Source organism: Syngnathus scovelli, chromosome 7 (genome assembly GCF_024217435.2).
Source record: "Syngnathus scovelli strain Florida chromosome 7, RoL_Ssco_1.2, whole genome shotgun sequence".
Classification (NCBI taxonomy): Eukaryota; Metazoa; Chordata; class Actinopteri; order Syngnathiformes; family Syngnathidae; genus Syngnathus; species Syngnathus scovelli.
The window spans coordinates 12,616,888-12,637,516 of NC_090853.1; the positions used below are offsets into that span (position 1 = coordinate 12,616,888).

Below are 20,629 nucleotides of genomic sequence, written 5' to 3' on the forward strand. Positions count from 1 at the left end.
ATGAATTATTATTAGGTATGCCTTTATTCGCTTTCTTATTTATGAATACTATAAGATTCTGATCAACAATCCTGCAAAATGTATCAACAATGACGAATAGCTCAAGACAAGCAGAGGGCTTGGTCTGGGTTCAACGCAAAGGCCATAAAATAAATGGAATTGTCATGCATGAGTGATGTAAGTGAAATGCTTACATTTTTATTTTGAAGTGTTTTTGTATGGCAAAGCTGAGAGACTTAGTGTAAAGGACAGGAACAAGTACATTTTTTTTTGTTGGAAGAGGGTGGCAATAAACTTTTGACCAATATGAAGCATCTCAAATTCCACATTAAAATATAACAACATAGCACGTATCAGATGGATTAAAGATCAAAAGTTATGTACACGGAAGACAGAATCCTCTTGTGGAAAAAATAAATTAGATGTCAAATAAGACTATTCTGGTCTGTACGATGTGACAGATGTTTTGTGTAAAAATATGAAACCTTGTGAGCTATGATTCACGAAAATATGATATGACAGTACAGACTAAAAATTGCCCAACTTCATTACATGTTCCTTGCAGGTAAGAAATTTAACAACCAGTAATTCAGTTGAAAAAAAAGAAGATTTATATGAAGTACAGTTACACACATGTAAATCGCCGGAAATATTGTCAAAGCTGTATATTTATAATAATTGACATGAAACATATTTGGGTCATTCATCTGAGCTCCCCAGTCCATATCCATGATCATTTGCTCCATAGCAGGGTGATGGCTTTGCAGATGCCCACGTCGTTGTAGTTGAAGTAGCAAAGGCCGGCGAATGTGACCGTGGACAGGAGAAAGAGACCCGCATTGGCTATTTTGATCTTGGTGTCACCATGAACGTAATCTGTAAACACCTGCCCGAGACCCCTAACAGGAAAAAAATGTGAAATGTGGGAGTTAATAACTCATTCCTTCATTCATTCATGAAGCGCTTATCCTCTCACTCATGTTTGACAATTACAATATCTGGCCCCAAACCTCCCATTGGATTACTTTAAATGGTATGTTACAGTCTGTCACAATGTCAGCCTTATACAATGAAAAAAAAAAACAGAAAACTAAACTATCAATTTGACACCTTTGCCCTCCAAGTTGGTGACCTCCATGGGTTCACTCATTGCCGACATTCTCTAGAGCTTGAAGCTTTCTAATCCGATCAGGCACAGACTACACGCAAGAAAATTTCTTGCCGTCATGTTACACCTCATGGCACCGCTGCCGCCAGCAAATGACATGAGGATATTTGTCTCACTGGTTGCGGTCAAAGAGGACGCAACCCGGCCTTCTAAGATACCCACCTGGCCTGAAGGCCTTGGCTTAGAAGGATTTATCACCACTCATGATTGGGATTTGTGGCTTGCGCCTGCCAGGCTGTCTAGTGGTTGCTCTAACTGATGGAGCAGCACATTGCTCAGACACTAAGCTCAAAGCATCTTCACGGGTCTGCAACTAGCTCCAACTAATCAGGACTTGACCGATTTCTGCTGACAGCGGTGCTGTGACTGTCTGGCCTTTTTCGATTTCTTCCTTTTCCCGGTTTGACGAGTAAATGTTTGCTGAACAGACCTGAGCAAGGCCCAAGGATGCATCACTCATCACTCTGACTTGCAAAAGGCAGACATTGTCCGGAGCCTTGACAAGCATACTGAAACATGATCCTGGCCCACTTTCTTGCCGACAGTCAGATGAAGGTTTAGTCCAAAACATAGTCTTATTGTCAAATGCCTTTGTTGTTGATGTTGGCATTGGCAGTAGTTATCCAACCCCCAGTTCCGTATTTGGGGGATTGTACACTGTATTTGCAATTTTTAATGGCTCATTAAATACAACCAGCCAAAAACAAGTTTGTCAAAAATTAAATCAGACTCAGTTCACTTAGTATAGTCGAAGGTTAGTCAAAAGTGTCAAATTGTAACTTGTCGAGCTTTGAATTTTCGGTAAAATTGAGGATGCCATTCAGACAGGTGTTCAGCCATATTGGATGTGTTCCCTCGTCTGCCATCAGAAAAACGCTGCCCACAGAGCACTGCGGCTGCTTTTAAAGTACAAACTGTGTAAAATGTAAATAAAAACAAAATACAATGATTTGACAATCCTTTTCAACCTATATTCAATTGAATACACTACAAAGACAACCCTATTTAATGCTCAAACTCATAAACTTTATTTTATTTTTCAAATAATAATTAGAATTAGAATTTCATGGCTGCAACACGTGCAGTAGAAGTTGAGAAAGGGCATGTTTCACCTTTCCTTTTAATAACACTCAATAAACGTTTTTGGAAGAGAGGAGACTAATTCTCTTAGCTTCTCATGTGGAATTCTTTCCCATTCTTGCTTGATGAACCGCTTCAGTTGTTCAACAGTCCCAGGGTCTTCCCTGTCGTATTTTACGCTTCATAATGCGCCACACATTTTCAATGGGAGACATGTCTGGACTGCAAGCGTGCCAGGGGATAACCTGGACTCTTTTACTTCGAAGCCACGCTGTTGTAACACGTGCAGAATGTGGCTTGGCATTATCTTGCTGAAATAAGCAGCGGCGTCCATGAAAAAGACGTCGCTTGGAAGGCAGCATATGTTGCTCCAAAATCTGTACGTATGTACTTTTCAGCATTTATGTTGCATTCACAGAAATGTAAGTCACCCATGCCATGGGAACTAATGCACCCCCATACCATCACAGATGCTGGCTTTTGAACTTTGCGTTGATAACAGTCCGGATGGTCCGCTTCCTCTTTGGTCCGGAGGACACGACGTCCAGTGTTTCCAAAAACAATTTGAAAAGTGGACTCATCAGACCACAAAACACTTTCTCATTGAGCATCAGTCCATTTTACATAAGCTCGGCCCAGAAAACCCGGCGGCGTTTCTGGATGTTGTTCATAAACGGCTTTTGCTTTGCATGGTAGAGTTTTAACCCGCACTTACTGATGTAGTGACGAACTGTATTTACTGACAGTGGTTTTCCTGAGACGATTTGGTGATATCCTTTACACACTCATGTCGGTTTTTAAGGCAGTGCTGTCTGAGGATTGAAGGTTACAGTTATTCAGTCTTGGTTTCCCGACGTGGCGCTTACGTGCCGTGATTTCACCAGATTCTCTGAACCTTTTGGTGATATTATGGACCGTAGATGTTGAAATCCCTAAACTCCTTGCAATGTTGCTTTGAGAAATGTTGTTCTCAAACCGTTCAACTATTTTCTCACGCAGTTGTGGACAAAGTGGTGAACTTCGCCCCATCCTTGCTTGTGAATGACTGAGCATGTTTGGGGAGGCTCCTTTTACACCCAATCATGGTACCCCCCTTTTCCCAATTAGCATGATCACATGTGGGATGTTCCAAATAGGTGTTTGACGAGCTTTTCTCAGCTTTCTCAGTATTTTTTGCCACCTTTCCCAACTTCTACTGGATGTGTTGCAGCCATGAAATTCCAAGTTAATTATTATTTGGCAAAAAAACAATTAAGTTTATCGGTGTATTCAATTGAATATGTTGAATTTTGTTTTTATTTACATTTTACACAATTTCCCAACTTCAACCGAATCCGGTTTGTACTACTATCAAAACTATGTGGTATTGTTTCTTTTTTTTTTTTTTTTTTAAAGGTGGGGTTGAGTTGCTTTTCTAGTACTGAAATGTAGTTTGTAGTCCATTATGTCATTTATCAATGTGTGTTAGAATCGATTGCGTCACTGTAGGTTAATATTTGATTCCCACTCCCAATTTGTTCCGCTCCTTGCATCTTACCAGTGTCCATGAAGGGTGAGTGCAGCAGCCAGTGAGTAGTCAATAGCAGGGCCAGGGTGAAAATAGGCAACAGGCCCCATGGCCAGCAACAGGATGCTCAGCACTCGCTCAGCTGTCCAGTGCAGAGAGGCAGCTTTGGAGTCGGCGCTCGCTTTAAAATAGAAGAAACAAGCGCAATTGAAATACACTAATTTACACAGGACAACATGGATGACTTCACACAGCCACATAGAATCATGGGTGGGTTGAAGTGAAGCAAGATATGTTTCTAACACTAGAAAATTGTAAAAAGCTCAATTTACAATGATCCCTTAGTATGACATTTTAAAGTCACGAACAGGGTGCAGCGTGAAAATGCTGCACATTCAGTTATTGCCATATTTGGGGGGTTTTATTTGATTTTTTTTGTTTGTTTTTAAAGAAAGGGAAAGTCAAAGTCATTTTTTTAGAAATCTTTGAGTAGGGAGGTACAAATAAAAAAAAAACGAGAAAATGTGGTTGCACAAATGTGCATACCCTCTACTAACTACAAATGCGGCTGTGTTTACAATACCATGCAAAAGTTATGTTAAATGGGAGTCAGCAGATGTCTACCACCTCTTCAAGTGCCTCCAAATAAAGTTTGGATGTCTTTTCCTCATATTTTTTGAAGTCTTACATCTTATAGCAAAAGCCAAAACAGATGGATCTAATTGTTCAAAATTAGGAGAAGTAAGGAGAAGGGCATAAAAAATTCCAATGGACTATAGAACACAGTAATATAAGAGTAACACATCGAGTGGATAAAATACAGTGAGGCACAACAGTAACATTACCAAAAATGTGATGCCGATCCAAAATTGTCAAAAAGACAAGAAGTGGTTGCCTGACAAAAGAATATTATGTAGAAAAAAAAACCCTCTAAGCCCAGCTATATTATGAAATGTCACACTTGAACAAACACTTGTTGTGGTCTGATGAATCAGAGTTTGCTGTTGAACAACACTGCTTCACACCAATAAAACAGTAAAACAATAAAACATATTTTAATAAACAGACTTTTAGGCCATTAAAAAAGCAATAAAACAATTTTTACAACTTAACCAAGAACTGGGTTAATGAACAACCCCTCCCCCACTACTAGTCGTACGTCAAGATTCCACTGAACAGGCAGCACTTGTATACTGACCATTTAAGGTTTGAGATGCATGAATCCTTGCAGTGAGCAGATAATTCTGCTCCTGATGTTTGTGTGGTACCACCAACGGCCTTGCCAGCAAGGTGCTTTGGTAGATCAGAGCTGGGAGGAAAGAAAAAAAATAAAAAAAATAACGCATGTAGTATAAAATTATTAATGATCTGTATTAAAACAGATCATTAATAAGACAACTGTTTTAAAAAGTGAACACAAACATATTCAGTCACAGAGATTAACTCGATCATCACTTCCTAATGTATAAAAAAACCACAATATCACGATAGTGGAATATGCAATATGGATATCGCAAAGACATGCAATGATTTTCTAACGCAATTGTATGCTTGTATCTGAATGAGGAGGATTTTAAACTAGTCAGATGAAAACTTAAATAAGCATTGCCAGCCAACAGTTGAACATTGGCCAAGGGGATTACAATTAATTTGCTGAGAATACATTGACCTTGCTTACTTTGCCACACGAAAAAAATACTACTTATTTAGATACATGTAGTACAGAATCATCAATTATTGCTCCAAAGGTGTGAATCATAGTCTTCTAGTTTACACAGTGCATGTCTTTGTAACACTCGGATCACTCAACAAAAAACCCGTTCTGAGAACGGTAATCTGTGCCGGGATGAAAAATGAATCTTAACATATTGAATAGGACCTATGATATGTCCTGAGATTCCTGACAGCTTTCCAGAAACGCTATATTTCTCTATTCGTGGATCACGTATAATAGTTGATTACTGTTAATGTTGTTAACTTCCTATACGGCGATATAAAATGCCTTTGGGGGTAATTCAAATGTATGGGAAAAGCTTGCTTCACTAAAGTAATGAACTTGAGTACGGCGTCACTGATTTCTGGGTAGCATGTTTCAACACATTAGAGCTATCCGACACGGCAACTATTAAACAGCATAGCTGTTGAAAGGTCTGCCTAATGCGCGCACAAATTCAAAACAGGCAAAACATTGCAAAATAGGCTCGTATTCTTACGATGAACTCCTCTGCGACAAACAGAACTTAACCGAACGATAGCCGCCATGATGATCAACCCAGCAAGGTCATCACAAGCTACCCGGAAGTTGTTGCTGAGGCATCCAATACAAAGATCGTTTGTGTGAGTTAAGATAGACCTTGCCTAAATTTATGCCTACTAAACGTTAATCAAAGCAAATTTTGAAAGCTAATCATAAATATGATCCAAAATACATTTATATATTTAATAACTAACTATTAAGTATTTATTAGTTAATTGTGCTTCCCGAAAATTGTATTCTACAACAATTAAACATCACGTTGCTTTTCGACATGGTCTCTTCTTGAAACATTTAACGCGCTTTGATAATTTGCCATTCGTCATCAGAGAGGAGCTGATTTACAAACGAGACGGAGAGGCGCGAGTGATGTAAAGTGACGCATCCCATAACTTGTATGTCCGTCATCGTCCGCGCAAAATTGAAGTAGCGATCGCGCGCATGCGCAACCAGTTAGAAGGTCACTTTACCGATGGTTATTCGGAACCGTTTATACGTAAAAGCACTGCTCTCTATTTGAGATCAGTTTTAGAGCCGCAATGGACGGTTTTGACAATCTCAGTGCATCGGAGAAAGCGGAAGCGACAGAGCTTCAGCGGTTGATCGCCATCGAACAGCAGAAGGCTCAGTTCCAGGCCCAGGTTTGTATTCCAACGTGGACCCAACACTGCAACCCTATGAACATGAATACCACATGGAGATCTTTGACAAGGCGGTTAGAACCGTGCAAATCAAGCGACAAATTTGTTGCAACACTTAGCCCAGTCCATCTGGTGTCACTGTAATAAAGTACTTTTAGGACGATCACTATTTTAGAAAGGGCATTGCGTACGTCTTTGCAGTAATATTTCATGTACTTATGAACTGTGTTTTGGTAAACTGCTGTGTAAGGAAAAATATTTTTGAATACATTGTAACTCAGGTTATTGTGTATACACTGTAAATTGTGCTGAAAAGATGCTCCTCCTTACCAGTCCAATTTGAAAACATTGACACACAAGTCACAGTTACACATATGCTTAAGACTACTTAGTTGTAAAAGAAAATACGTGCGTCTGTTTTTTTGTCATGTTACGTATTTACTTTTCCATAATTTCTGCCTGTTTCAGGTGCACAACTTCACAGATGTGTGCTGGGACAAGTGTGTGGCTAGCCCAGGAACCAAATTAGACTACCGGACAGAGACTTGCCTTGTGAGCTGTGTGGAGCGATTTATCGACACCACCTTGACCATCACCAACCGCTTCACTCAAATGGTGCAGAAAGGCACTCATTAAATGATGGACTGCAAATACTTTTGTTGGGCTCTATTTGCATATGTTTTGTATTGCTAACATGTTAGGATGCAAAGAGTGACGTGTCTGAGCTGCTGTCAGGCATGTTTGTGAGCGTTTCATGTTTGAACTGAGTGGTCATTGAATATGAACATTAAACAGTAAACTGGCTGTTACTGTAAGAGAGTAAATCTTGTCAGGATTCATTTACTACGTAGAACTGTTGGAAAATTTTAACGTATAAGAGGCAAGGGCCTTCCGGCTTGCATCAACCATTACTAATTACCTGTGTCCAACTTCTTTAACGCATGTTCGTTTGTCTTCTAAGGACAATGATATCCACATAAATCAGACTCACCAGATTAGTTAAATTACATTAAGTCTGCTTTCAGGAAAAAGACTGTTCGGCGCCGGGCGTTCTCCCCCAAGACATGGAAGGACCGCGCCCCATAAAACAACTCACATTTTTATGCACTTCACTTGGTTTTGTAACGAGAGGTGGAGACGATTAGTCTTGTCCTTTTTTGGATATTTTAAAGTCTAGTTCTCCCCTCACCCAGATGGCCTGCTACATCTTGTCCAATCCTTGGCAGCGCTTGTACTTTTGCTGGCGCCAATTTGTGTAAACCATCTCATTTCTTCATCTCCTAGGTCATGGTGAACTGTCTCGTCCGACGATGAACACAATACAGTATTAATCCTGGTTAATGTTTTTTGCTATGTTGTCATTATCCATGCCAAAGCTCTCTTTCCACATTTCCATTCTTCATGCTCCAGTATAACACATTCATTTTCAAAACATCTTGCCTATTGAACATGTTTGTCTTGCTGGTGTCTAATGTTTACACATGTGCCGAGTGTAAATGCATACTTATAAATACTTAATAGTTACTTAGTTAAACTGATCATTGTTTATGACGTATATGAACTTCAGCTAAATCTGACATTTTTTGAATCCAGATCTACAGAACTCCAATGAATGTGCTTTGGGGTATAATTCCCTCAACAGTTCAAAGGCACCTGCTTATGAATAAATAATGCAGTATATCAGGGGTGGCCAACCCGATATGAACCTTTATGTTCATATCAACATTGGTGCTTTTATTTTGTGCGTGTTCGCTTAATAGAGGAGTATACTGACTCTGTTTCCTCTTACATCACAAAGTGCATTGATGATGTGACTCACTCGAAGTCCATCGTCACTCGGGCTAACTGGAAGCCATGGCTGACGGGGGCTGTCCTCAGGCTGCTGAGGGCCAGGGACGAAGCCTTCAGAGCGGGGGATGAGGCTGGCTTGAGGGCAGCGAGGGCCGACCTGTCCCGGGGCATCAAGGAAGCGAACAGGGCGTTCTCTTGAAAGATTACCGCCCACCTCAAGAACAGCAGGGACACACGGAGCCTTTGGCAGGGCATTCAGACCATCACGGACTACAAGCCCGCGCCGCAGAGCTGTGAGGGCGACGTCCGTCTGCTCAACGATCTTAACCGCTTCTATGCTCGCTTCGACGCTCAGAACAGCACTTGCCCGCTGAAGACCACTCCCCCTCCACACGAGCAGCCCCTGTGCCTCTCTGCCGACAGTGTGAGGAGGGCGCTTGCCGCTATCAACACCCGTAAGGCGGCGGGCCCTGACAACATCCCAGGTTGAGCCCTGAAGGACTGCGCTGGGGAGCTGACGGGTGTCTTCACGGACATCTTTAACATTTCTCTGCAGCAGGCCATCGTCCCTTCGTGTTTCAAGGCTGCCACCATCGTACCTGTGCCGAAGAAGCCTGCTCCGTCCTGCTTCAATGACTACCGCCCCGTGGCACTGACGCCCATCATCATGAGGTGCTTTGAGCGGCTTGTCTTAGAGCACATCAGATCCATTCTCCCCTCCACCATAAACCCCTTCCAGTTTGGCCAAACGGTCCTCTGAGGAAGCCATCTGCTCTGCCCTCCACTAGGCCCTCTCCCACCTGGAGAGTAGGGACTCGTATGTGAGATTGCTGTTTGTGGACTTCAGTTCTGCCTTCAACACCATTGTGCCACAAAAACTCATCTGCAAACTCGACAAGCTGGGCCTCAGTACCTACCTCTGCAACTGGCTACTGGACTTCCTCTGTCAGAGGCCTCAGGTGGTACGTGTTTGCGACAAAATCTCCGCCAGCATCACGCTGAGCATGGGGGCCCCCCAAGGCTGTGTGCTCAGTCCGCTGCTCTTCACCCTGCTGACGCATGCGTCCTACAGCCACTACCGCATAGTGAAGTTTGCTGACGACACGACTCTGGTGGGTCTCATCACCAAGGGCGACGAGACTCAGTACAGGTTGGAGGTTGACCTTCTGACCGCGTGGTGCAGGGACAACAACCTCCTGCTGAACATCAACAAGACCAAGGAAATTGTTGTTGACTTCCTGAAGGGCCACACACAACACCTGCCGCTGACCATCGACGGTGCTGTGGTGGAGAGGGTGAGCAGCACCAAATTCCTGGGGGGGCACATCAGTGAGGACCTCTCCTGGTCCGCCAACACCGCGTCACTGGCGAAGAAAGCTCAGCGCCGCCTGTACTTCCTGCGGAAACTCAGGCGAGCAAGTGCTCCTCCGGCCGTCATGACTACATTCTACCATGGCACCATTGAGAGCGTCCTCTCCAGTTGTAGCGCTGTCTGGGGTGGTAGCTGCACTGAATACAACATGAAGGCCCTACAGCGCATAGTGAACACGGCCGGTAAGATTATTGGTGCTTCACTCCCCTCCCTGAAGGGCATTTATGCCTCCCATCATGCCCGCAAGGCGGCCACGATTGTGAGTGATGTGAGGCACCCCGCTCACTCTTTGTTTGATCTTCTGCCCTCTGGGAAGAGGTACAGGAGCCTGCACTCCCGCACCGCCAGACTCACCAACAGCTTCATTCTCCAGGCTGTTAGGATCCTGAACTCTCTTCCCCCTTCTGCGTAGCGTCCTGTACTTATTGTGTTATTTGTTTATTTATTATTTATTCATCACTCTTATTTATGCATTGATTGTACCTTCTTGTTTATTTTTTCTTGTGTTGTTTACTTGTATGTACATTGTGAACTATGTCTTGTCACCGTGGGATAGTGGGAACGTAATTTCGATCTCTTTGTGTGTCTTGGCATGTGAAGAAATTGACAATAAAGCAGACTTTGACTTTGATATGGTATTTTCGTCAAACGCTGCGTGTTCGCTTCGCTTGAGTTCAATATGGTATTTTCGTCAAACGCGCATGAGGTGAAATCCCGCAAAGGAGGAGGGGCTCTTAGTCTCGGACTGGTTGGCCACCCCTGCAGTATATCATAGTTTAGTAAATTATTGGAAATCACAATGTCCTGGAAAGGAGAGGAATGAAGATTAGCCGAAAGAAGACAGAATACATATGTGTGAATGAGAGGCAGCTAAGTGGAATGGTGAGGCTACAGGAAGTAGAGATCTAGAAGGTGAAGGATTTTAAGTACCGTAATTTCTGGACTATAAACCGCACCGGATTATAAAAGGCACCAGCTAAAATTCAGGGATATTTCAGTTTTTTTCTTACATAAGCCGCACCGGACTATAAGCCGCAAGTGCACACGGGTTTTTTACAAAGAAAGACAGTACATAAAAAGCCTTTTTAACATTTTAATAACATACTTGAACATGTCTTTCTAAACGTTGCCTGTGACGCAGCAGTAGTACCGCAGCAACGCGGAAGTGTGCACGCGAGTTATTAGCAAAGAAAGACTGGACACAGAACGTTTTTTTTAAGCTTTAATAACATACCTTAACATTTCTTTCCAAACACTGCCTGTGATGCGGCAGTAATACCGCAGCAACACGGAAGTAACACAGCAAAGTCACTGAGACGCGGCGGTAACATAGCAGCAACACAGCAGCAACACGGTAGCACAGCACTAACAGGGCTGGTTAAAAAAAACATACCAGTAAAAGTAAAAAAAGAGCCGTCTTCATCTTCCTCCTGTGCACTGAAACCATCAAAGTCTTCCTCCTTAGTGTCCGATTGGAATAGTGTCAGATATCCTTCGCCTCACACTTTCTCAGTCTCTCTTTCGTCGTCACTTTTATGCATTTCCTCGAGTGTGATGAGGGTCTGTTCATGCTAATCTTATTTATGCACGAAGCGCTAAATTACATTAAACTAGCGAGCGACACGTATAGCTTAAAAGCGGCATCATATGCATTTCTTTTGTCCCCCATAATGACGGTTTGTGTATAAACGCTTCCTTTCAGTAATGTCCCTCTTGATCTCGTTCTGTTTCTTCTTTGTGTGAGTGCGAGTGTGGGTGTGTGCGTGATGCGAGAGACGATCAAAACACAAACTAGCAAACTACTCTTCTTCGGCGCATTATCTCTTCTTCGTCTGTCTCGCTCTTGCTTCCTGCTAGAGCGCCCCCTGGAGGCTGTAAAAATCCATAAATACGCTCCAGAGTAGACACAACACAATGTCATCAACATCGACTGGCTTTGGCTTAAAAGCGGCATCATATGCATTTCTTTTGTCCCCCATAATGACGGTTTGTGTATAAAAGCTTCCTTTCAGTAATGTCCGTCTTGATCGTGTTCTGCGTGATGCGCGAAATGTTGTAAACACAAACTATAGCGTCTTCTTCGGCGCATTATCTCTTCTTCGCCTGTCTCGCGCTTGCTTCCTGCTAGAGCGCCCCCTGGAGGCCGGAGGCCGTAAAGATCCATAAGTACGCCGCGCCGCCATTTAAGGTTCAAAGTAACCTTCTGAATAAAATGCATTAAAAGTTCACATTCATTACAACTTGTTTTTGGTGAGCAAAATGTCAGAAGAATTCAATTTAAATGCTGATTGATTGGGTTTTAATACAATGCAGATGGTCCAAACAGCGCCACTGCTTTGTGTAATCTCTGAGTCACATGGCAGAGTAAGAGAAAGGGTTTAGAGCACAGGTGTCAAACTCAAGGCCCGGGGGCCAGATATGACCCGCCACATCATTCTATGTGGCCCGCGAAGACAAATAGTGCATCAAATTCGTGTGTCATTACTAGAATTGCAAATTGTCTTCACTTTTCAAAGTCAAAGTCAAAGTCAAAGTCAGCTTTATTGTCAATTTCTCCACATGCCAAAGACACACAAAGAAACCGAAATTTCGTTCCCCCCTATCCCACGGTGACAAGACATGGCTCACAACAGACAAACAAGTAAACAAGTATAACAAAAGCGTGCTGAATAAATAATGAATAAATAACACAACAATGAATGAATAAATAAATAAATAAATAAATAAATAGGAGGAGCAGAAAAAAAAGGAGCAAGTGCGCGTACAGCAGACATTCCCGAAAATAGTGCAACAGTGCCGCACGCTACGCAGAAGGGGGTAGCGAGTTCAGGGCCCTAACAGCCTGGAGAAAGAAGCTGTTGGCGAGTCTGGTGGTGCGGGAGCGCAGGCTCCTGTACCTCTTCCCAGAGGGCAGAAGGTCAAACAAAGAGTGAGCCGGGTGACTCACATCTCTGGCAATCGAGGTTGCCTTGCGGGCGACATGGGAGGTGTAAATGTCCTTCAGGGAGGGTAGCGAAGCACCAATAATCTTACCAGCCGTATTCACTATGCGCTGCAGGGCCTTCAAGTTCTGTTCAGTGCAGTTACCACCCCAGACAGCGATGCAACTGGTGAGGACGCTCTCAATGGTGCCACGGTAGAATGTAGACAGGACTGCCTGAGGAGCACATGCACGCCTGAGCTTCCGCAGGAAGTACAAGCGGCGCTGAGCTTTCTTCGCCAGTGACGAGGTGTTTTCGGACCAGGAGAGGTCCTCACTGATGTGCACCCCCAGGAACTTGGTGCAGCTCACCCTCTCCACCACAGCACCGTCGATGATCAGCGGCAGGTGTGTTGTGTGACCCTTCCGGAAGTCAACAATCATTTCCTTGGTCTTATTGACGTTCAGCAGGAGGTTGTTGTCCCTGCACCACGTGGTCAGAAGGTCAACTTCCGACCTGTACCGAGTCTCGTCGCCCTTCGTGATGAGACCCACCAGAGTCGTGTCGTCAGCAAACTTCACTATGCGGTTGTCGCTGTAGGTCGCAGTGCAGTCATGCGTCAGCAGGGTGAAGAGCAATGGACTGAGCACGCAGCCCTGGGGGGCTCCCGTGCTCAGCGTGATGCTGGCGGAGATTTTGTCGCCAACACGCACCACCTGAGGCCTCTGACAGAGGAAGTCCAGTTTCCAGTTTTAATAATATCTTTTTTTTTTTTTTAATATTTGACCAGTTTTTACTCGTCTGAGTTGAAAATGAGTTATTTGTCAGTTTGTTTTGTAGCTTTTACTATATATAATAGTGTTAAGAGTAAAAGTGATCAAGTCATCACAAAAATCACGAAAAAAATCTTATATAAGCCCACCTGACTATAAGCCGCAGGGTCCAAAATTTTGGAAAAAAGTCGCGGCTTATAGTCCGGAAATTACGGTACTTAGGGTCAACAGTCCATAGTGACCGAGAGTGTGGAAAAGAGGTGAAGAAGCGCATCCAAGCAGGGTGGAATGGGTGGAGAAAAGTGTCAGGGGTGGTGTGTGATAGAAGAGTATCAGCAAAAATGAAGGGAAAGGTGTACAAGATAGTTGTGAGAGCAGCGATGCTATATGGTTTCGAGACAGTGGTACTGGGGAAAAGACAGAAGACAGAGCTGGAGGTGGCAGAGATGAAGATGCTGAGGTTCTCTTTGGGAGTTGGACAAGATCAGGAACGAGTACATCAGAGGCACATGTTAGGTGTTTCAAAGATAAAGCCAGAGAGGCCAGACTGAGATGGTTCGGACATGTTCAGCGGAGGGATAGTGAATATATTGGTAGAAGGATGCTGAGGATGGAACCACCAGGCAGGAGGTCAAGAGGAAGACCAAAGAGAAGATTTATGGATGGAGTGAAAGAGGACATGAAGTTAGTTGGGGTGAGAGAAGAGGAGTCACAGGATAGGGTGAGATGGTAACAGATTGTTCGCTGTGGCGACCCCTGAGGGCAAAAGCCGAAAGTAAAAGAAGATAATATTATTGCAGCTGCTTTTTTTTACTGAACATCATCTTTTCAAAAAGTTGACAACCAATAGTTCCCACAACAAAAATGAAGTATGTAAGAACATACATTATCATATCAAACAAAACATTAGCATGTCCACAGATCATTAGCACTGCATTTAGAAGGCATCTATAGTAACAAGGTGGTGCAGAACTACATCGCATTGTTGCAGTTTCGATTGTCAATTTATGATAAGGAAATTAAAGTATTAGAAACACGTCTCGAATAATTCAGTTTATCTCTTGCACTACTGCAAACTGAAGCTCAAGTGTAATTGTTGTTTTTGACACATAACCCTGATGTAACTGACAAAATGTATTATTTTGTTTTCATCGGGAGAACCTTTTATACAGCTCTAGCATCTAATGTTATATTAGAGAGTGCAGAAGATTCTGCTCAACATAACTCGCGGCTTCAACGTAAAACTTTGATTTACTACAGAAAACACACACTAAATTGTTAAATACAAATCTTACCTTTGTAAATCTGGAAACTTTTAAGGTACAGTATAACTGTTGTAAATGTTTGCTATAACAACACACGTAAACGTAATATGCATGGTCAAGTTACAAATGACTCATGTTTACACCGAAGCGCAAGGACAAGCCTTCAATTAACGTGAGATCGTACGTGTCTAGTCAATGTCAGTCTTGTGAACTGCATTGTAAAGTCAAATCAATGTCACTAACATACTCATTATACATATCACATTGTAATTTATGTAATCTTAGATATCATAAAGTGTTTCATATTATAATCCCTGCTATAAGATAAAATCACCACCATCTGGAACATGTTTAACAATTGATTCGATAGACTGAAATATTTCAGGTGTATGAATTCTCAAACTTCTGAATTAGAAAGTTAGAGCAAACAGCCATTGTAAAGTGATTACTGATATATTTGAATACAAATAATTTAAATACAACTTTTTGCATCTATAAAACACATCTGACTGAATTTTAAATACCCCCTCCCCAATTAACGAGGGTTAAATTGTGAGGCTATTAATATTTTTAGCTGCTCTGAGAGCAGATTTCATGGAAGTTTCTATCCAGCCATGAGGTAAGGCTGTGTGTTCCCCTGCAAAGTGCACTCGTCCCTCACTTTGGAATAGGTCTCTGGCATAGCGCCCCTGGTAGGGTGTGAAAAGGGCAAACGCTCCCAGACTATAGGGGTCCAAGTCCCACTTCTTCACCAGTCCACCAGTAAAAAGAGACCTGATGTCTGCACCATGGATTTTAACCAAGTCATCAAGGATCACAGCTTTTAGCTCATCTTCGCTCACGCCTTGAAAGAGGGTGGAATCATCAGAGCAAGTGTAAGATGCCAGCAGGGCCCCCGCATCTGTTCCTGGGAAACCGTGGCTGGGGTAATAAATGAAGCGAGACGGTCGGTCTGTGATGCTCTTCCCTCCCCTGATGCCCTCTTTCTCCCAAAAGCGCTCCCTGAAGCTGAGTATCACTTTGGTGGCGCTCATGTAGTGAACTGAGCGCAGGGCTTCCATCTTGTCCCTAGAAAATGCTGGCTGGAAGTCAATGAAGAGAGTAGCCTTGGCTGTGGCTGTAACCAGGGCCTGGTCGACCGTCAGGTTGGTCAGGGAGCCTGGATTACGCAGATCTTGGTACGACACTGTCACGTTTTTGCCTCCTGATTGGTTGATGAGTTTCACTTTGGCGCTTAGGATGGTTGTGGCGTTTAACATCCTGTACAAAGCCGTTGTGAGGTGATCAAAACCATCGGTCACTTCAAAGTACCTGGGAAGCATCCAGAGTTTTAATCGATTCATTACTTGTTTTTGTATGAGCACATGAGCTACAGCAGGTATAAAAAGTCTACACACCCCTGTTCATATGACAGGCTTTTGTGGTAATACAAAATAGAACAAGATAAACCATTTCAAAATGTTTTACATCATTTAAGTGACATATATCCTGTGCAACTCTAAAAAGAAACAAACAAAACATTGCAGATCACGGGTGTCAAACTCAAGGCCCAGGGGTCAGATCCGGCCCCCCCAAATCATTTTCTGTGGCCCATGAAAGCAAATTAGGTGTAGCGATTTCATGTTACTTGCCAAAGTATCAAAATTGCAAATTGTGTTCACTTTTAAAAACCTTAAGATAGTGCAAGAATTTTTTCACAATTAATGTAATACCATTTGACCACACATTGTTTTTTTTGGCCTGTGATTATAAATCTAGCTATTCATCAATTCAATCAAATCCTATGTCACTATTTTATTGTATAATATAGAATATACTGCAGTCTGTATTGAAAATATAAAACATCTCCACATAAAATATTACTTATTATTTGTCTAAATATTTTCTTACTCAGTGTTGTCATTGATGTCGGACTGCATGTACAACATCTCTTTCATGGAAGTGTAAAAGAGGCTGTTTTCATTCAAGATGTCGCCAATCATCCGCAACGCACCACGACTCAGATTGCCCTCTTTCACCAAGTATTCCTATTGCCAAACAAAAAATGATAATAATTATTTAAATTAATTAGAATCTTTCTTTGGTCACAATCAACCCAGATTAATCTAGTTAATATGCTGTAAATAATCCTTACTTTGACTGTGTAAGAATCATATTTTGCTAGGGTTGCACTGCAGCCATTTGTCTGAAGATCATCTCTCACCTGTGCAAAGATTTAAATATTTAGTACGAGAACTCATGCTCATTGTGAAAATGGAAAAAAAAAAATATAGCAGGAATGTTCAGGGTTGGCTGTTTCAATTTATCAGCCCTGTGATGGACTGGTGACCAGTCAGTCAGTTTGGGTAGGCTTCATGCATAGGATTAGCGCCACAGAAAATTGATGACTGGATTGACTCAGAGAGCCCAGACCAGGGGTTGGGAATCTATGGCTTGCGAGCCAGATATGGCTCTTTTGGCAACGTTAAAAACGTTGTTAAAAAGAATACGTTAGTACACTCAAAAATCCGTTGGTCTTAATCAAAATACATGCATTTAATTGTATCTATCCTATCGTTTTTTTAAATGGTATGGCTCTCATGGGAAATTACTTTTAAAAAATGGGCATTTATGGCTCTGTCCGCCAAAAAGGTTCCCGACCTCTGGCCCAGACTGTCAACAAACCTTCCACAGAGTCTCACTGAAGAGCTGCGCAGCTGATTTCCCCCTTTCTCCCTCAGTCAGTGTGTAGTTAAGCGCATCATTGTTGTTTGCCACAGCAAAGTTTTTATGAAGTTTGCCATTTAGTAAAAAGTAGGTGTTCCTGTCATCTTGGATAAAATGGTTCAAGGGAATTTGCAATTTGGAAGCAAAGGAGAGCAGAATCCTGTAAAAAATAGAACATGTTACAGCAAGTTCTACATAGGATAGAATGTGAAGGTGTAGAAGTTGTTATGGACTTGATTTCAAGAACAACATTTATAATTTTAATTCTTTAATTTTGGTCCCTTCATCTACACGATGAGTCTTTCTGTCACAACTCATCCCCGGTTGTTTTATATGTAGGTTGTCATGGTTTCTGTCCGTCTGTGTACTCGCCCCTCACTTCCTGTGTCAACTCACTATCAGTGTACTAATCACAGTCACCTGCCTCTCGTTACCTGTCTCGTATTTAAGTCCTGTCTGCGCGTCACTCCCGTCGGATCACTGTTGTTGTCGTTTGTCTCACGGCTCTGTTCAGTTTCTGGTGTTAGTTTTGTTAGTAAATTACGTCAGTCTGCCGAGTCTGTTAGTTGTTCCCTTCAATAAACCCTGGTCCAAGCTGCACTTGGTCGCCCTGCTCCATCCGATCCGTGACACTTTCATCAACAAAAAACATTGACATAATACGACTGCCTCAAATGCACCTTCTATCTATTGTTTCATTTTTTTTCTGAGGGTCCCGGTAAACATTCACATTCGGACCTGTGGAGAATTCACAGTACTGTGGTCCCCACAGTACACAAAGAGGGGCCCGAGAATTTCCTGACTGAGGCAGACGTATGACCCACTACCCACGATTCTGTTGCTACAAGAGCGAGCGCGTCAGCTCTACCTGCATTCTCATTTGACATCTAGACGTTGGATATATTCAATTATTTTTTTCACCTTCCTATAGTATCAACCTTGGTAATTAGAGAGAATGACTCAGAGTTGTCAGAATTTAACCAAGAAAATCTTGAGAGGCAGCCAAGCAAAGACAGCTGTGAACGCCCCTGCGTCATGGCTTTCCTTCAGCGGCCTTCTTCCAGGCTGCGTCCAGAGCATCTCGCTAAATAAGTTTGGTAAGCTATTATAAACTTGCTTAAATACAACCAGTGTAACAAAAAATGCCTTTGGACACAGTTTTTCTTGTTAGATAACATATATAGTATGTTTTCCTTTTGAGCATCACAGGTATACTATAATATCCAAAGAGAATTGAACATTTATTATTTCTTTTCACACAAAAAAAGTCAGCGTGATACTTTAAAATCTAAAAGCAAAAGTATGGAAAAAAAATCAACCAGAAATTTATAATGAACAAAATGAAACTGTGTCGAAAGGTGCAGCACTCACTTCTGAAAGCTGGGGATCCGCATGGCACCCAATTCTGCATACCAGCCTTCTCTTGTGTTCCTGAATGTCTCAATGCGTCCTCCAATACGGTGACTGGCTTCTATTACGGTCACCTTGTCGTGGATCGGGTCACATTATCAGCCTTCTCACATTTACATAAAGCAAAAGTGCTTTTACACAAGGGAGAGCTTCGTCACTTTACCTTATGGCCAGCATCTTCCAAAAATTTGGCTGCGGTGAGTCCAGCAATGCCCCCACCAATAATTGCTATGTGTTGAGGTGTCTTTGTGGCAGGTAGTCCTTTATCCACAATATCTAGGAGCTCACTATAGTCTGTGTCTTGAAGGCATTCATACAGGGGGTCTCCAGTGATCCCGCTCACTACATACACCACAACCCCCAATAGAACTAAAGCAACTGACAGAGACGAAGAACAAGTCAGTTTGAGTTGCCAAATTGTGAACTCATAAATACAGGCACGTAAAAATAATAATAGTAAAATATATATATATATATATATATGGAATTTATTTCAAGCGCTCTATTTTACTTTAATACACAGCTTAATACTTACAAAATTTGTACAGTGACATGTGTGTTATCTTGACAATGGAACTCCACAGTCTGGACTTTCTTGGGCGGATTTTGTGAAAGGAAAACGAAGCCTATATAGACAAGCATATAATTGATTATGAGGTAATGAAGAAATGTGAAATTATGGCAAGTTCAAAATATATCCTTGGATTACAGACACACAAATCAAATGAAGACAAAGTGTGCATTTAACTTACCTTTAACAAAGGTAATGTCTCATAAGTTGTCATCCGCCTATTCATGACCGAGGATGCAAGTGTCCCTGCTGAGCGTAGCTCTTAACACATTTGCACTCTAAACCAAGGTGAACTGGCAAACCTGTATGTTTGGTATGTATGAATTTGCGTATATGAATGAGAGCCCTTAGGGCTTTAAAGTTCTTCGCGAAAGATTTTCCCACACCAGCTCAAGAGTCAACCACACTGAACAAATAAGATTAGTGAGGTTATAGCCTGCTACTCAGCACAGCCCATTTCCCCCATCTTCACTCATTTTAAAACCTGACTTTGCTCATTGAGTATTATTCAAAAGTACTCTCACTTTTACGTTCAGAATAATTTTCAGTATAGGGTAAAAATATTTAAATCCTTTTTACCCTTGGTGTGCGTGAATCAAAAGGCATAAGCATACATTATACAACTATAATACAACAATACCATTGAAAGCATTTAAATAAAAACACATTATCTGGTTATTTATACCTTACAAATAGAAGTTCTGAATTTTACAGACCTGGACTTCTTGGTTGCTTGTGCATCATTAAATCTAGAGAGAAACTTTATATGGTTTACATGCTTGTGGAGTGGAATGGATTATATAGTACTTCTGTACACAACCGGTTATGAAACTACCTTGCAATGTAAGGTGAATCTAATGCTGAACACGGCATTGTTTGAGGTCAAAGGCAGGTTTTTATTTTACAATATTGTCAGTAAAGAAAGAAGACGTGGGACAGTGGCCAAATCCTTTGTTAATGTATAACGTGTGTGCTGTGCGTTCACATTTTCTCAATAATCTCTATATGCTGTATTAATATTTGTCTTTTTCTGATAGCTATTAGTTCAAAAAGTTCCGCATTTTGCTAAAAACTAATTGCAGATGTTCATTTCAAGTCAAGGAAACCTACCTACGTACGTACTTGGGAGGCGACGTGAAATAAAGTACAAGCACAAGGGGTGCAACTTTT

The 20,629-nt window shown here is 42.0% G+C and overlaps 3 protein-coding genes across 3 annotated transcripts; 1 reads left to right on the top strand and 2 right to left on the bottom strand.

Moving 5' to 3' along the window:
* Nucleotides 1-173: 173 nt before the first annotated feature.
* On the bottom strand, nt 174-6,126 carry sdhdb (succinate dehydrogenase complex, subunit D, integral membrane protein b). Its single transcript, XM_049725950.1, has 4 exons — nt 5,969-6,126; nt 4,954-5,064; nt 3,786-3,936; nt 174-899 (listed from the first exon to the last, which is right to left on the bottom strand). The coding sequence occupies exons 1-4, from the start codon at nt 6,015-6,017 to the stop codon at nt 734-736; spliced, it is 477 nt and encodes a 158-aa protein (XP_049581907.1). The 5' UTR covers nt 6,018-6,126; the 3' UTR covers nt 174-733.
* A 274-nt stretch (nt 6,127-6,400) lies between these two features.
* timm8b (translocase of inner mitochondrial membrane 8 homolog B (yeast)) lies at nt 6,401-7,474 on the top strand. Its single transcript, XM_049725954.2, has 2 exons — nt 6,401-6,650; nt 7,119-7,474. The coding sequence occupies exons 1-2, from the start codon at nt 6,549-6,551 to the stop codon at nt 7,284-7,286; spliced, it is 270 nt and encodes an 89-aa protein (XP_049581911.1). The 5' UTR covers nt 6,401-6,548; the 3' UTR covers nt 7,287-7,474.
* Nucleotides 7,475-14,626: 7,152 nt separating this feature from the next.
* il4i1 (interleukin 4 induced 1) lies at nt 14,627-19,772 on the bottom strand. Its single transcript, XM_049725956.1, has 8 exons — nt 19,641-19,772; nt 19,424-19,514; nt 19,052-19,266; nt 18,850-18,962; nt 17,437-17,638; nt 16,907-16,975; nt 16,663-16,799; nt 14,627-16,083 (listed from the first exon to the last, which is right to left on the bottom strand). The coding sequence occupies exons 1-8, from the start codon at nt 19,683-19,685 to the stop codon at nt 15,318-15,320; spliced, it is 1,638 nt and encodes a 545-aa protein (XP_049581913.1). The 5' UTR covers nt 19,686-19,772; the 3' UTR covers nt 14,627-15,317.
* Nucleotides 19,773-20,629: the final 857 nt, after the last annotated feature.